At 37.4% G+C, this 15,738-nt stretch overlaps 2 protein-coding genes and 1 long non-coding RNA gene across 4 annotated transcripts in view; all 3 read right to left on the bottom strand.

Annotated features, from left to right (window-relative positions):
* LOC309476538 overlaps positions 1 to 15,738 on the bottom strand; it is a 60,368-nt gene that overhangs the window by 28,026 nt on the left and 16,604 nt on the right. The gene's annotated exons all lie outside the window — the stretch shown is intronic.
* Positions 63 to 3,247, bottom strand: mibp (muscle-specific beta 1 integrin binding protein). Its single transcript, XM_082139550.1, has 8 exons — positions 3,094 to 3,247; positions 2,215 to 2,305; positions 1,649 to 1,697; positions 1,308 to 1,482; positions 919 to 990; positions 733 to 839; positions 560 to 645; positions 63 to 464 (listed from the first exon to the last, which is right to left on the bottom strand). The coding sequence occupies exons 1-7, from the start codon at positions 3,117 to 3,119 to the stop codon at positions 560 to 562; spliced, it is 606 nt and encodes a 201-aa protein (XP_081995676.1). The 5' UTR covers positions 3,120 to 3,247; the 3' UTR covers positions 63 to 464.
* Positions 4,263 to 14,454, bottom strand: atcaya (ATCAY kinesin light chain interacting caytaxin a). Of its 2 annotated transcripts, XM_082139277.1 has the most exons (12): positions 14,218 to 14,454; positions 13,025 to 13,119; positions 9,758 to 9,816; positions 9,431 to 9,667; positions 9,138 to 9,314; positions 8,845 to 8,947; positions 6,388 to 6,519; positions 6,192 to 6,278; positions 6,012 to 6,110; positions 5,884 to 5,919; positions 5,016 to 5,081; positions 4,263 to 4,928 (listed from the first exon to the last, which is right to left on the bottom strand). In XM_082139277.1, exons 2-12 carry the CDS (start codon positions 13,099 to 13,101, stop codon positions 4,898 to 4,900), a joined length of 1,104 nt encoding a protein of 367 aa, XP_081995403.1. In that variant the 5' UTR covers positions 13,102 to 13,119; positions 14,218 to 14,454; the 3' UTR covers positions 4,263 to 4,897. The 2 variants fall into 2 exon arrangements, with proteins under 2 accessions (XP_081995403.1, XP_081995404.1); XM_082139278.1 differs by lacking the exons at positions 13,025 to 13,119; positions 14,218 to 14,454 and adding an exon at positions 10,556 to 10,702.

Raw genomic sequence — 15,738 nt, 5'->3', positions numbered from 1 at the left:
AAGAGAATGACAACACATGGTCATTGTGGGTGTAAAATGGAAAGACTTGACAAATGTAAATATAAAAGTCAAAGCACAATGTTTATTGGTTCACATGTACGATCAAGCTTTGGAAGTAAATTTTTATGTGGTAAACACCATTTCAAGAATGAAGTCACCAGGGAGTGCTTTGAAAGTCACAAAAACTATTAAAAAACTTAAATAAAAAAAAACTTAAGAATATGGAGACAGTCCTTAAAGAGGTAATTAGGGATGCACCGATACTGAGCTCATGTAGTCGTAAAAATGCTCCGAAACCAACAACATTCCTTAAAGATGTAATGCAAAAAAGTTCCTCCACAAGTATTTAAGTTACATTCCAGTCAAACTATTTACAACAATTGCGGGTTTAAAAAAAACAGGACAATTCAATTTAGATTCGTATATACAATATAGTACAGATGATGGGCGGCAGTCTGCTCCTGCTGAAAGACAAAAACAAGACAAGTTCCTTTATTATGGCACATAAACTTAGGCAATTAATAATTCCACCTCACATCACCTGGATTGGCCATCTCACCTATAAGCGGTTCAGAAGTGTATTGTGGATGTCTTCGTACACCTGGTTGTACATTTCGTCTTTTGTTTTCAAGCCATCCAAGTATTCTGTTGAAGTAGACGTGAGACAAAATTAATATTTATCCAAAATATTGTGTTTTTGTTCAAACTCAATGTAAAGAACCTATATCATACCAATTGGCAGACCGCAGTTCTCCATGTCATATCTGTGTTTGAGGTACATGGGCCACACGTGACCATCAAACAGTCCAGGAGGGTCAGGAACGGTGTACTGCCTTGTACTGAAATAAATAATACATATATTTATTTAAGCTGCTCATATTTAGCTAAATTCTGAGTTTGTATACAATTATATCACACCTTCTCCGACTCTTGCACTCCTCGTACGGGATGCTTATGTAATAAGACTTGTCAAAGACGTCCAGCAAAGGCCTGTTAAGGGAGAAAAAGATCAACGTCAAGATAAAAAGATCACACCTTTAAAGTGAACACCGTCAATGTAACTGCGAACGAAGTCATTTACTGATTACTGTACTTTTACACAGCTGGTTTAGAAATCAGCACATGCCAGTTCCACGCCAATAGCTCAGTCTCCTTATCTACACCCCCGCAGGGAGTCACATGACTGACGTGTACGTCGTGTACCCTAATGTCTCCTTACATGCACTGAGCATATGTAACCAAATGTCCCAAGAATCTAATCTTTTCAATTCATGCAGTTCAGGCCGCCATAACGTTGTGTGACTCACTTGTAGTTGTACAGTAGAAATCCTTCTACGATGAGAATGTGCACTTGGCTCTCGGGGTCGTCCATTTCTGCGGCCGGGGTCAACTGGATGCCGTGTGATCGGGCGAATTTAACTGGGTTCTCCTCCCAGCCCTTGATGGTATTCACCATGGCCTCCATATCCAAAGATGTGATCACTACAAAAGCAGAACAAAGTATTTTAGCGCTAGCACAAACGTTGAATTTTAATTTAGCAAAGCCACACTGGAGAGAATGAAAATGGGTTGGGAGGGACATTTTAAAATCTTTGTTATGGGAGGCAATGCGTAGAATGAGTTATTCTCTCCTACGATAGATTCTTACCATCCCACTGTTTAAAGCCATCCGCTCCGACTGCTATCTGATCCGGCGGCTGAAATAACAGTGACCAGTAAAACACTGCAGCAAATGCCGTCACGTATATTACACAGCCAGACTGCTGATCTAGAATCAGTTCTTGGCCATCATGACCTGATGAATAGAACTTGATAGATGGGAGGAAACTGATCTGGGATCAGCACTTTTGAGTTCTTACATGCCATTTACACTGATCCTCTTATCGCAGCCTTATACAAGTAACCAAATTAAAGTTTTATCAATTAATTAGAGGAAAATCAAATGTAAAGTGTCATTTAAGGATAGATTATATTAAAAGTTAGCGTTACTTCTTATTTAAGTCATGTATGCAGTACTACTAACAGACAAGAACATTAAGCTACAATTAAAATGGCACAGCAAATTAAATATTACAATTTAAAATCTACTGTTGAATAATAAAAATTATACACTACAAGGGCTCTTAGTCCTTATCTGTAACTTTTAGAAAGCTGACAGAAAACTAACCAGAAATATTAAATAGCAATATTAAGCCTATATTTAGATGAACTCACCTTGAAAAAGTCATCCTGGTGAACCACACAACAGTTTGGTATGGCTTTGATTAACCTGTCCGTCAGGGTGGTTTTACCACCATTGGTCACACTAAAAATGAGTAAATAACAAAAGAAGTGTTAAAAATAACAATACAGAGTTAAAAAATAAAGTCAAAAAGCAAAACGATTAAACTTGTTTTTAAAGTATAATAATCTTTAATTTAATGGTGCATGTTAACAGTTTAATCATATAAAATTGGCGGGATGGTTTCCTCAGTTGGTTTATAACAACAAAAAAAGATACCATTGTTGTTTACCCGCGTGTTCAATACACACAATTCATGTTTAATATCTCTTAAATTATTTTATACGCTTAAAAATTAAAAACATAAATCAATCAAAATAAAAAACTTAAGTAACTTTCAGTGTCTTTAAAGACACTGTTACTTAAATATTTCGTCCTTTGTTTTAAAGCAAATGGTGGGCACAAACACATTACAAATCACAAACAACATTAAAAAGGAAACCTCAAAAAGAAAATTAATTAAAATACTGTTAATTTACTTCACACACATTCACAACAACAATACAAGAATAATAAATGAATAGATATATTAAGGCGCGAATAGCCGTTATAAAACATTCATAAACTTCGGCGCGCTCACAATTTTAAATCTCCCGCTCAAAACATAAACAAACGTTTCAAAGCTCGCGATCCTGTGAAAGCACGCATCCAACACGTCACGAGTGAGAATAAAAGACGGCAATAATATAAGAAATTATTATCTTGTATAATATATTATATTAACTGAAAAATATTAAAAGCCACATGGCTGGCTGGACTGTAACTATTACAACTAGTTGTTCATAATATAACTCTAAAAAAAAGTCACTTACCCTCCTATTCCAATGATGTACTTCATTGTATCCGATCTGGTTTGAGTTTTACAATTTAAACTCCGCAAAACGCCTTAAAATTTAAGGTTAGCTTAAAAAGTCCTGCTTGTAGGTAAATTTTCAATCTTGTCTCCGTAGTGACTGACTGGTGAGTAATGGGGAGCTAAGTTGCACGTGGGCATATAACCAAAGTCTTGCGTCATAGAAAGGGGCGTGGCTAAAGTGCTAGGAAACCAATCGCGGATCACTCAGAGAGAACATTCATATAACAGATTCAGCCTATAAATTCCCACGAATTTCATACAATTTTTGTTTGATTAGAACAAATGAGCAAACAGTTTTTAAATATTGTTTTTCTAAATCAGCAAGAACAAACTGTACTGTCAACAGTCCTTTGAATCATTTTAGCTGGTTATCTTTATAGGACTGTAGAACACATTTTTTTAAACATACATTAAAATTAACAACAGTTTAAGGAAAGTTCACAGTTAAATGCCACACAATACAATATTATAAATCATATGACAAGGATAGTGTCACTTAAAACTAATTTAGGTCTATCTGTTTTATGTTATCACAAAATGCTGACAGTTTATGGATATCCTCAATGGACTCTCAAATATTTAGGTGAGGGGTCAGAATAACTGAAGGGCAAAATCACTTGCATTGTGTGTGGGTACAGTTAATGATACATCACATGTCTTTTATAATCAAAATAAAAAATTCATATGCACTTGAATGTTATTGACTAGAACTACTAAATCCAGGTGTGAAAGATCAGCTTATGTCAAAGATTATGGTTAATAAAGGTAATGTTTCCCATTTCCAAATGACAGTAGTGAGGGTCATTTTTTATTTAGGTCTAAGAGTGTGACTGGTCACTCCATCGTAAAGACTGCTGATATAATAGTCACATACACATATATAAATAGTCTGTCACATCATGGAAATACGAAAATAACTATCTTGTGATTAGATGCAATCTTTGTAGAAGTCAGGAAGTTGATTTGTTTGATAGGATAAGTTGAGAGGTAATATCCCGCCTTTGTTTTAAATTTAAGCAAGAAATGTTTTTACCCTGTAAAGTCAAAATTGTACATTTATACATTAGCGTTCAGAACACATGATCAGTGATTCAGATACAAAGATAGACAAAAAACAAATCAATATTGTTCGCGTACACGTAGCAGAATGTTTAATTTTTCATAGCAAACATAAGGCAACATAAAAATACTGCTGAATACATTAATGTCAAAATGTTTTCAGAGATGACTGGCACTTATCATTTACAAAAGCTGCTCATTAAAACAAGGGGTTAAAACGGTCAAAAAACATCCAAGGAAGGATTCCAGGCAAACAGAACTGGCGAAATGGAATAAAGTTACATTCGATTTGAGCGCATACACACAGAGAAGCACATGCACCACCAATCAAATCCTGAGCGGACACATCCGTCGATTAAAGGCAGGTCACATGACAGTCTCAGAAAGCAGGGAACGGCCTATTTAAAAAAGCGTTAACTGCAAAGAGGCTACAATGCATGATGGTACATCCTGATACCGAAAACAGCAACGTTTCTCTGTGCGTCGTTCCATTGGTTGGTGGATTTCGAGATGCTTTTTATTTTATTTTATTGTGCCTTTGCAGACGAAAGCGAGAGCAGCTTGTCTTCTCACCTGCGTACTTACAATTCAAGTTTCTGCTTTGTTGCTGATCTGAAACTAGTTTTGCGTCGTCTAATATGTATGTGAATAATTTGGGAATATGATAAATGGTCCAAGATCAGCAACAAGAACATTCCCGCTCAGAGTCCAGGCTCTTCAGTCGTTGTTGTCCTGGAGACAGAAAGTGGTTTGAGTATTTTAATGTGCCGTTATATGAACCAATCACGGAATAATGACGTGTTATGCATGTTTGCTCACCTCTCTGGATTGGTTGTCTTCTGTTGCTGTTCTTGATGCTGTTGTTCTTTCTGTTCCTGCTCCATTCTACAAAGAAAAGTGCATTCTGGGTAACTTATTCTATTATCCAGTCACAATTGCTGCGTCCCAATTCGCATACTATTCAAAATTAGAATTAATGTTTAAATTCGTAGAGTGTTGAAATGAGTATTGCAAAGATACCCGGATGGTCTACTTTATCCAGTTGAAATCTGAGATCCGCGCACACATCAACGGCTAATATTTCCCACAACCCATTGCACGCTGGACAAGGTTTCGATTAGAACTACAAACAGGAGTAAAAAGTGTTTTAAAAAACTACAAACATGGCGAACGTGTGAGTCTTACGGTTAAGTAGATAAAGTTTAGATAAAGGTGTTTAAGTAATTAATAATCAGTATCTAACCTGATGAAAATTTATTTATTCAAAGTTATTCACATTATATTCCATCTGAAACAGCATTATGAACTTTTGTAAAGATACATTTGGTCATTATTAACTTTTAAATGCATCATTCTGCATTAATATGAGGGGAGTCTCCGCATGAAAGACCCGCGACTGCAGATCAACGTGCTTCGGTATTTCTCTCCGATACGGTAGGAAATTATAGAAAATTGAATGTGGAGGATTTTAACTGTGATAATATGATTGACAGTTCAGTTTAAACAGTGACAGTTTGCCTACTCTTCTGATACACACTCAAAATATGTACTTTTTCTTCACAAAAACAGTACATACTTTTAGGGTGTGGTATAAGAAGGTGAATTGGGACGCAGCAAATGGGAGTCTCCTCTTCCGGTTTAACTAACAAGAGCCAAATAAACCAATTTTGAGGATTTTGGTGATTACCTCTCTTTCCTAGCATTGATTCTTTCCTCTTCAAATCTGCAAAAATTGACAAATTGACCTCGTAAATTTGGTATCAGGTTATGGGTTTGAGTTAGAAGAGGGTATATATTTGTTTGAAATCTCCTTACTGTAAGATGCACTCTGGGATCTGAATATGATCCATAGGAACAATCTTTTCCAGCTCTTCCAGGCTGTGCACGTAACGGATCTTGTTCATGAACTTCACACTGTGGAGCAAATGATATCATTTATGAGCATGTCTGAACCTTTAGTGAACTTTATATTCATGCGTTGTTAACCATGTTTACCTGATGAAGGGTTTGGAAATTGCGAGGACTGTCCGGATAAACCAGGAAGGATGAGTGATAATCAGAGACTTTAGGTTTTTCCTCAGTCTGATAGATAGATAGATAGACAGACAGATAAATAGATTTAGATGAAATTAACATGAATCTATTTGAATCTATCGCTCTATTTGCACTAAAGCGATCACTGTTTCCGTACCTTCTGTCGATCATCTGATAGCACTTCTTCAGCCAGCTGATCCCGGGCATCTTACTCCGTGGTGTTCCTCCGTTCATGTAGATGATCAGGTAATCCTCCGCGACCAGCATCTCCAGACTGCTCACCACATACCTGAGGACCAGTGTTCAGGACACTCATTACAAGTAACCTGAGTTACCTAATCAGATTACATTTACAAGCAAGGGCGCCATAAAGGGGTGGAAGGTTAGGACGATTCTAAGGGCCCAGGCTGATTTAGGGCCCAGAAGAGCAGACCCCCTTTTTCTTTTCTTAGTTCTTTTCTCTTTTTTATACATACATTAAATGTGCTAGGGCCCCTCATGCACTAAATGTGTATTTTGTACGTTTTGACCATAGATTTAATATTTAAAAAACAAATAATGTATTTACTATTTCAGTCACACCCCTCCCCCTCACAATGGTTCATTCCACCTGCGCTGTCCGAGCTACGATCGCTCGTGTAGCGTCTCTTGCTTATTGCACTTGCTGTGATGCAGCACAGACAGTGACACACGCAGGCATGTCACATCAAAAGTCAGGGCATCAAAAACGGAAAGAAAAGAAGGAAAGAGAAGACAGAGAACGCCGAAGTCGACACTATGTCACACAGTTTTTCAAAAAGAAAGGTAGCTTGCCCTATTCCTGTATTTCAGAGTTACTTATTTTTGTTGCTACATGACCTGCTTTTATCTAGCTAGCTTAGTAAAATAATTACTGAATTATGATTTACATCCAAAAATAATAACATCTCTGCTGTCTCCGGGTTATATGTCTCGTAGACACAGATTCAGCGGCTGCTGCACACCCACGTCCTCCTTCCCCCACGTCCCCCGTCCCCGTCTCATGGTGCGTTCACACCGGACGCGAATAGCGCGTCAGGCGCGAGTGATTTCAAAGTCCATGCAAAGACGCGTAGTAATTTCGTTTCAAACTTTTGTTTTTACGCGCGTCAATTTCGCTCTTGACGCGCGAATTAACACAAAGTGGTCAGACGCGGCAGGCGCGAATTTGATGCGCTATTCGCGTCCGGTGTGAACGCACAGTCAGCCGAACAAGGTGAGCCTGAGCGCGAAACTTCACGAAGATTGAAGCCTCTAAACACGTCTTATCTACTGTGTTCGCCACATGATGATAACTTTACAAAACAAAAAGTAATCTACACGCTTCAAAAATTACAAAATCAGTTTGCCGTGTGTGTCGTGTGTTCTGTGAAGTGACAGTGCTGCTGCTGCTACGATCGATGCTGTCAAACTTGACGTTCTTAATATGAATAAAATGCCCCAGAAAAAAATAATATAAAATTTAATAAAACATGTGTCTGTAGTAACCATTGGCTATAAGGAGTTTACAAAATAGATATTTTAATATTTTATATTAAGAAAAACAAAATAATCTGGTTATTACGTGTGTGTTTGACTTATACAGATGCAGAGTCAGCTTTATTGTCTGCACCTCGTATGCAACTTATGCAATGTGCTAAGTATTAAAGTATACAGGGCATGTTTATTGGGTTAAATTTTATCTGTAAAAAATGTAGGGGGCCCAGAAATTTTGGTTTCCATAGGGCCCAGAATTTCTGGCGGCACCCCTGTTTACAAGTAACTAGTAAAGTAACGCATTACTTTCTCAATTTACAACAAAATATCTAAGTTACTTTTTCAAATAAGTAACGGAAGTTACTTTTCCACATTTATTGACTGACAGCTCTCCTGTCCCCAAGTTGAGAGAAATAAAGTGAGGAGGTGTGTGTGTGTGTAAACATGATGGTTATTTTATCTCTAGACTAAATGTGAACATGCTCATCTCACTTGCATGAAAACATTCAGAATTCCTCAAAATTAATAAAAACAGTAATATGCAATCTCAAGAATTTTATGCAAAACTTTTATAATTAACTATATTAAATTACACAAATATACTTTATTTAATCTCACTTTATTAACCCTTGTCTTTGCTGCTGACCTTCAATCATCTAATTCAACCATACTAATAAGAAAAAAATGACTTTAGATTAGATTTATAAATAAGAGTGTTGAACTTCCTTCTCCTGTATCCTATTGTTTTAATCCAGAACGGCAGCACATCAGAGAGGTTTGTTTGAGCGGCGCCCTCTACTGTACAGCCGTAAACATGCATTTCCCTGAGGCTTATGCATTTCCCTTTTGGTGTGAAAGGGCCTTAACATTTGCCAAAAATAGAACTTTTTTTGTTGTTATTAAAAAAAACAAACATGCAAGCCCAGCCCAGGTGAGAAAAAGTAATGCAAAAGTAATTGTAACTTATCATAAAAAGTAACTAAGTATTGCAATTAGTTACTTTTTGGGGGTATTATAATATTGTAAAGCATTACTTTTAAGTGACTTTGGTGAGGAGAGCAAAGCCAAATCAAGACAAACACACAACAGGATTGTAGAGTCTGGGTTAGCTGTGTCTTACAGAAAGAGATTTTCCATCAGGTAATGGTAATCCTGGCAGCTGCTGTCGGGAAGATAACATGCTGTGAACACAATGATGGCGTTCAAGCCCTCGCCATAGTATCCTGAAGAAGAGAGAGAGGAGCATTCAACTCAAGTCAAGTCACCTTCATTTATATACAACATATATATGCTAATCCGCACAAGAACAGAGTTTGGTGTCTTGAGAAAAACAGAAACAGACACTCGCTCAAGACACAGCGACGGCTATATAAACGGCATGAACCACGACGCGGATAACATGACGTCACGTACCTCCGTGCGATATGACGCGCAGATAGGGTCGTATGACCTGCATATCTATGCGATGTTCCTGTTCTCCGATGATGACGGTCCTCCACAGACGCCCGTTGACCCCCGTCCCGTCCAAACCTTCTCCATCAGCGTCACTGTCAGCAGGAGGAGCTTTGACTGAGGCCACGGGGGTGTCATCTGACCAATGAGAGAACATCAGTATCTCAGTATATACTTATCTATCTATCTATCTATCTGTATATCCATCTATCTATCTCTCTATCCTGAAGCCATGAAGAACAGCGTATCCTTACCCTCCCACTCCAGGTCATTGCCGTTGGTTATAAACTCGAGCGAGTCAGTATCATCGGGCGTCTCGATATCATCCACATTAATATCCAGATCATCGGGCGTATCGAGGAAGTCGTCGGAGAGCAAGGAGCCTTCGCTCTGGTCCAAAGACACGTTCATATCCGGCGCCACCAGTGTGCGCCGCTTCCGGTGAGCTCCGCCCCCTCCGGCTCCACCAATGAGGAGAGAGTTTGGGGGAGCTGAGCCAATCAATACGACAGATTGAGCATTATGCAAATGCAAATCATCACTTTAAACTAAACGTTTGCGTATGAAACAAAACCACTTACAAGTTTTCCCCTCGCTCAGGGCGCAGGAAGAGTCCATGTCACCCTCCGCAGGAAGTGGCCTAGAAAAGGACAATATTTCAATTCACTTAAAATGAAAAAACATGAGGGTGGATAAATGACAAAATTGTAATTTTTAGGTGAACTGTTTCTTTAAGACGGTACTCGTCAATATTTAAATTAACTTAAAACGCCAGCTGATTTTTAATCGAAACTTTTGTAGGAAAGAAAGCCCTACATTTGAAAAAACATGAGGGTGAGTAAATGACAAAATTTATTTATTTTTGTTATTTTTTCATTCATTTTCATTTTTTTTAAATAGGTGAACTGTTCCTTTAAGACGGTAGCAGATTGTGATATGCTAATGATCAGCATGGGCCCTGGGGGTCGGTGCACACGCAGCTGATAAACAGAGGGGGTTGTGAGATCCGCTGGGGTTCACAGATGCTGTTCCTCTGCTAAAAGACTATTCAACTCGCAGTTGTCATTGTTTCCCCATTTCAGACGACAACGACAAATCCAAAGACTGTTCTCAGCGCGACCACTTCAACAAAGCAAAACATACCTTACAAATGCACAATACTAACATATGTAAATAAATGTATGAATCACAGACTAAATTTGGCACCATGTTATTTATAACAACAACAGCTTCCCTGCGGAGCGTCATCAGATTTCTTACAGAGGCTGTTCGAGATAAAACCATAATGCACCATCCACAACTGTTTCAATCAACGTGTATTTGATCAAATGTATGATTTAAAAAATCAAAACTGCACAATGAAAGCTGCTCTGGCTCACCTGCTGCTCAAGATGAAGAGGCTTTTCTGATTCTGCGAGTTCTTACTCCACGCTAGCGTGAAATCTCATGGTCTTAACGCTGTTTAATATTTCAGAAGCATCATGCTGGAGCTGCTCCTGTCTCCATTTTCCTGGTGATGCTGTCTTGTGTTGTTGGCATCTCGCTGAGTCACATGACGCGGCTCGTTCCCATTTAAGGAGAGAGCTGCACCTGCTCCCGTCTGTGCTCAGGATTCGCTGACGAAACCACGCTCTTTTCCTTTTTTTTTAAGGCCTGTATCTATCTGGGATAGCCTTCGAACTTCAAGCTCTTTTTCTTTCTATCTAGATTATTACTTCAAGCTTTTAGGCTTTCTCAAGCCAACATCTTTTTTTTTATTTAAAATCTAGTTTACTAATAAAAACAATTAAATGCATCTTCAGCAGCTTCAAATTTCATGCATCCCACAAAGGCTATACATTTACTTTATGTAGGGCTGTAACAATATCATGTCACAATATCACAATACAAAAATGCAACATTCTGCAAAAATTCTGACATGTATTGTGTATATTTCAATCAAAATAAGAGAAAAATTCAAGTTTTCAGAGTTTTAGTGTCAGTACTACATTAAACTACTATATATAATGTTGAATATAATGTATAATAAGGCAATGGGGGAATATTTGTTCATCCTGAAAATGCCATATTGTTTTATGTTACCAGTAAAAAGTGGCGTACATTATTTTAAATATATCTAGCCAGTGAAAGAGTGCAAGCATATCCACATCTAAAATAATTCTGTATTTTCATCTTCAGAATCATGATTATTGTTATTCTGGTGTCTTTATGTTCCTGTTCATTGGGTTTCCAGCACCAAATCCAAGCTTATTAATTTACACTCACAATGGAATATCAAATTTAGCCTTTTAATCAACAGTAAATTTTTTTTGTTAACCTTTTATCACGTGTCTTGGAGTATCGCAATAATATCGTATCATGAGTTCAGTATCATGAGTTCAGTATCGTGAGTTCAATATCGTGAGTTCAGTATCGGGAGTTCAATATCGTGAGTTCAGTATCGGGAGTTCAGTATCGTGAGTTCAGTATCATGAGTTCAGTATCGTGAGTTCAGTATCGTGAGTTCAGTATCGTGAGTTCAGTATCGTGAGTTCAATATCGTGAGTTCAGTATCGGGAGTTCAGTATCGTGAGTTCAATATCGTGAGTTCAGTATCGGGAGTTCAGTATCGTGAGTTCAGTATCGTGAGTTCAGTATCGGGAGTTCAGTATCGTGAGTTCAGTATCGTGAGTTCAGTATCGTGAGTTCAGTATCGTGAGTTCAATATCGTGAGTTCAGTATCGTGAGTTCAGTATCGTGAGTTCAGTATCGGGAGTTCAGTATCGGGAGTTCAGTATCGTGAGTTCAGTATCGTGAGTTCAGTATCGTGAGTTCAGTATCGGGAGTTCAATATCGTGAGTTCAATATCGTGAGTTCAGTATCGGGAGTTCAGTATCGTGAGTTCAGTATCGGGAGTTCAGTATCGGGAGTTCAGTATCGGGAGTTCAGTATCGGGAGTTCAATATCGTGAGTTCAATATCGTGAGTTCAGTATCGGGAGTTCAGTATCGTGAGTTCAGTATCGGGAGTTCAGTATCGGGAGTTCAGTATCGGGAGTTCAGTATCGGGAGTTCAGTATCGGGAGTTCAATATCGTGAGTTCAGTATCGGGAGTTCAATATCGTGAGTTCAGTATCGGGAGTTCAGTATCATGAGTTCAGTATCGTGAGTTCAGTATCGTGAGTTCAGTATCGTGAGTTCAGTATCGTGAGTTCAGTATCGTGAGTTCAATATCGTGAGTTCAGTATCGGGAGTTCAGTATCGTGAGTTCAATATCGTGAGTTCAGTATCGGGAGTTCAGTATCGGGAGTTCAATATCGTGAGTTCAGTATCGTGAGTTCAGTATCGTGAGTTCAGTATCGTGAGTTCAGTATCGTGAGTTCAGTATCGTGAGTTCAGTATCGTGAGTTCAGTATCGTGAGTTCAATATCGTGAGTTCAGTATCGGGAGTTCAATATCGTGAGTTCAGTATCGTGAGTTCAGTATCGTGAGTTCAGTATCGTGAGTTCAATATCGTGAGTTCAGTATCGTGAGTTCAGTATCGTGAGTTCAGTATCGGGAGTTCAGTATCGTGAGTTCAGTATCGTGAGTTCAGTATCGTGAGTTCAGTATCGGGAGTTCAGTATCGGGAGTTCAATATCGTGAGTTCAGTATCGTGAGTTCAGTATCGTGAGTTCAGTATCGTGAGTTCAATATCGTGAGTTCAGTATCGGGAGTTCAGTATCGTGAGTTCAGTATCGGGAGTTCAGTATCGGGAGTTCAGTATCGGGAGTTCAGTATCGTGACATGAGGGTATGGTTACACCCCTAACTTCATGTATTCTGTGGTGGCAACCTATGAATTTACATAAACAGAAAAGATGCACACATACCCGGGAAAATCATCATCCAGCCACTCGTCTCTCGCCTCGATCATGTCCATCAGCGGGCCGAAGTCAACGCTGCCCATGCTGAAGAAACCAGAGACCTGGAAAACACACTCAAATCATTCCCTCAAGAGTTCAGGCACAAATTATTTTGATGCGTTTTTATCTAAACATGATTATTTTTCATAGGAAAATATTTTCAGGTTGCAGGCCGATCATATGGGTGTCATGTGACACTGGCTTCATCAATTCACACCAGAGGAATTTTAGTGTGCTACGGATTAATGGGAAAAATCATTTTAATCCCTGTTTTAATCCCTGGCTGAACAGGTCTTCACTTTGATGTGGAGATAATTCCCTTTTGTACACCTTTGAATCGTCTCTTTGAATTACGAGGGTTTTTTTTAGTCTGAACATTTGTCTGAAGAATTTATATTCTAAATTTAGTTACAGAAAACAAAACAAACAACTGGGTTATTATAGTTAACTACAACAAAGATTTTACTAAAAACATTTTTTTTTTTATTCTGTTACTTCCAATAAAATAAACGTTAACTTTGTATTTTATTTTAACTAGTTGTCAATGCAACTTTTCTCAATAGCATATCTGAAAATAAAATGACCGGAAAAAAAAGGGTGACACTTTATAATTAGGTTTCATTAGTTAACTACTTTATTTAACAAGAACTAATAATGAACTGCACGTATACAGCATTTATTAATCTTAGTTAATGTTCATTTCAACATTTAATAACATTTTTTTAAACAAAAGTTATTTTCGTTAATGTAAGTTAATGCACTGGAACTAACAATTAATGACTGTATTTTGATTAACTATTATTAACAAAGATTTAATATATGACACCTTATTGTAGAGAGTTACCATACAAATCAATAAAAACTTTCTAGACATATTTTTTGTAGATTTTTTTTTTTTTAAAGCAACAACAGCTAAAAATGACAAAAACACACAAAAAATTACTTCAAATAAAAAAAAATACATTAAAAAAAATTCATAAAAACTGTAATAGTAGAAAGTACATTGTAACTTGAAACTTTATGGTAGTGGTTTGAAAGCACTAATACACTATTTTTCAGAAATTCGTGCAATAAATGCATCCCATTCAAAGCATATGAATTGGTCAAATCTTTGATAGACTAAAATAATAACGATTCATTATTAATCCACTCTTACTCACAGACGGATCAGGTTATTCCCGGCGAACTGCTTATCTCCGCTCTTCATCCAGACAGAGCAGAACGCAGGTGTTGATGCAGGTGTTGGTCCGGGAGAAACACAAGAGTCCTCTGTTCACTGTGAGGGAAAAACTACACACTCTCCAGCTCACAAACACACACTTTCACACTCAATTCAGCTCATGTAGTTTCTAAAAGCTGCGGTTTAAATCCAGAAATGCCCAGTAAGGATGCTTTAGGAATATCTGTAATATTCCTTCTCGTCCTGAATGCTGAATCTCAGGATGAATAGAGCATCTGTTATTTAGGCACTTCCACATCCTCGAAACACTGGAACAACAGAGCCTTTGAAACCAGTTTGATTCAACCCTCTGAACCCACAGGTGGCGCTAATGTGCAAGACATATATCTGCTTATTCTGGATGAGACAATTAGCGTATTTACTTAAAACATTTAAAAAAATACATAATATCTGTATTCCACGTGTGCAGATTTAGTTGTTTATCTTGTAAAATGTTATATTATTATATGTATTGCAATCCTTTTTATATATATTATTTATATTTAATTTATTTTTACATAATATGTACAATTTCTTATGTAAAATATTGTAATTTTTTTAAATAAAATTTAGTAAATTTGGTTATTTACATATATTTGTCTGATGTTAGTCTTTTTTTAATATAGACAATAATCGTGCATGTTGTGCATTTTATTAATAAATTACATATAATAGGCTAAGTATGGGGATATTTCAGTCAATTAATATTGTTAGAATATAATTTTTTTCTAAGCAGACATTCACTTTACACAATAAATAGCGCCTTATGTGTTCCTGAGCGTTAAAGTGATAGTTCACCCAAAAAAAATGATTCTGTCATCATTTACTCACCCTCAAGTTGTTCTAAACCTCTATGAGTTTCTTTCTTCTGTTGAACACAAAAGAAGATATTTTGAAGAATGCTGGTAACCAAACAGTTTCTGGTCCCCATTGACTTCCATATTATTTTTTTCTACACTATGGAAGTCAGTGGGGTAGAGCATAATTCTGAATTCGGAAAGGCACGGAAAATGAAAAACGCATTCTACGGAGCCCCTAAGGGACATAGTTAGGCTTACCGTGGTATTATTAACAAATATCTAATCTTGTATCTAATATCTAATCTAGAATGCAGAAGAACTGAAGTATATTTTTTACTGCCATCTCATTTTTTCCCCATCACCATGTCCCGTTAGTTTAGAGGCTCCGTAGTTACAGTCATTTCCTTTCCGATTATGGTATTCCCATTCTTCAAAATATCTTCCTTCATGTTGAACAGAAGAAAAAATATTATGTAGGTTTAGAACAACTTGAGGGTGAGTAAATGATGACAGATTTTTTTTTTTTTTTTCTGGGTGTATATCCCTTTAAGACTGTCTTTGGCGGTCTAAATGAATCAAACTGGTGGAAACTTTTAAAAAGTACGTCGTTAAACTCACTCACTCACCCACTTGGCTTTCGGTCACGTCCAAATTAAACTGGA

Source organism: Leuciscus leuciscus (genome assembly GCF_965113295.1).
Source record: "Leuciscus leuciscus genome assembly, chromosome: 15".
Lineage (NCBI taxonomy): Eukaryota > Metazoa > Chordata > Actinopteri > Cypriniformes > Leuciscidae > Leuciscus > Leuciscus leuciscus.
The sequence above is the reverse complement of the archived record's forward strand: the minus strand, read 5'-3'. Positions and strand labels throughout refer to the sequence as shown.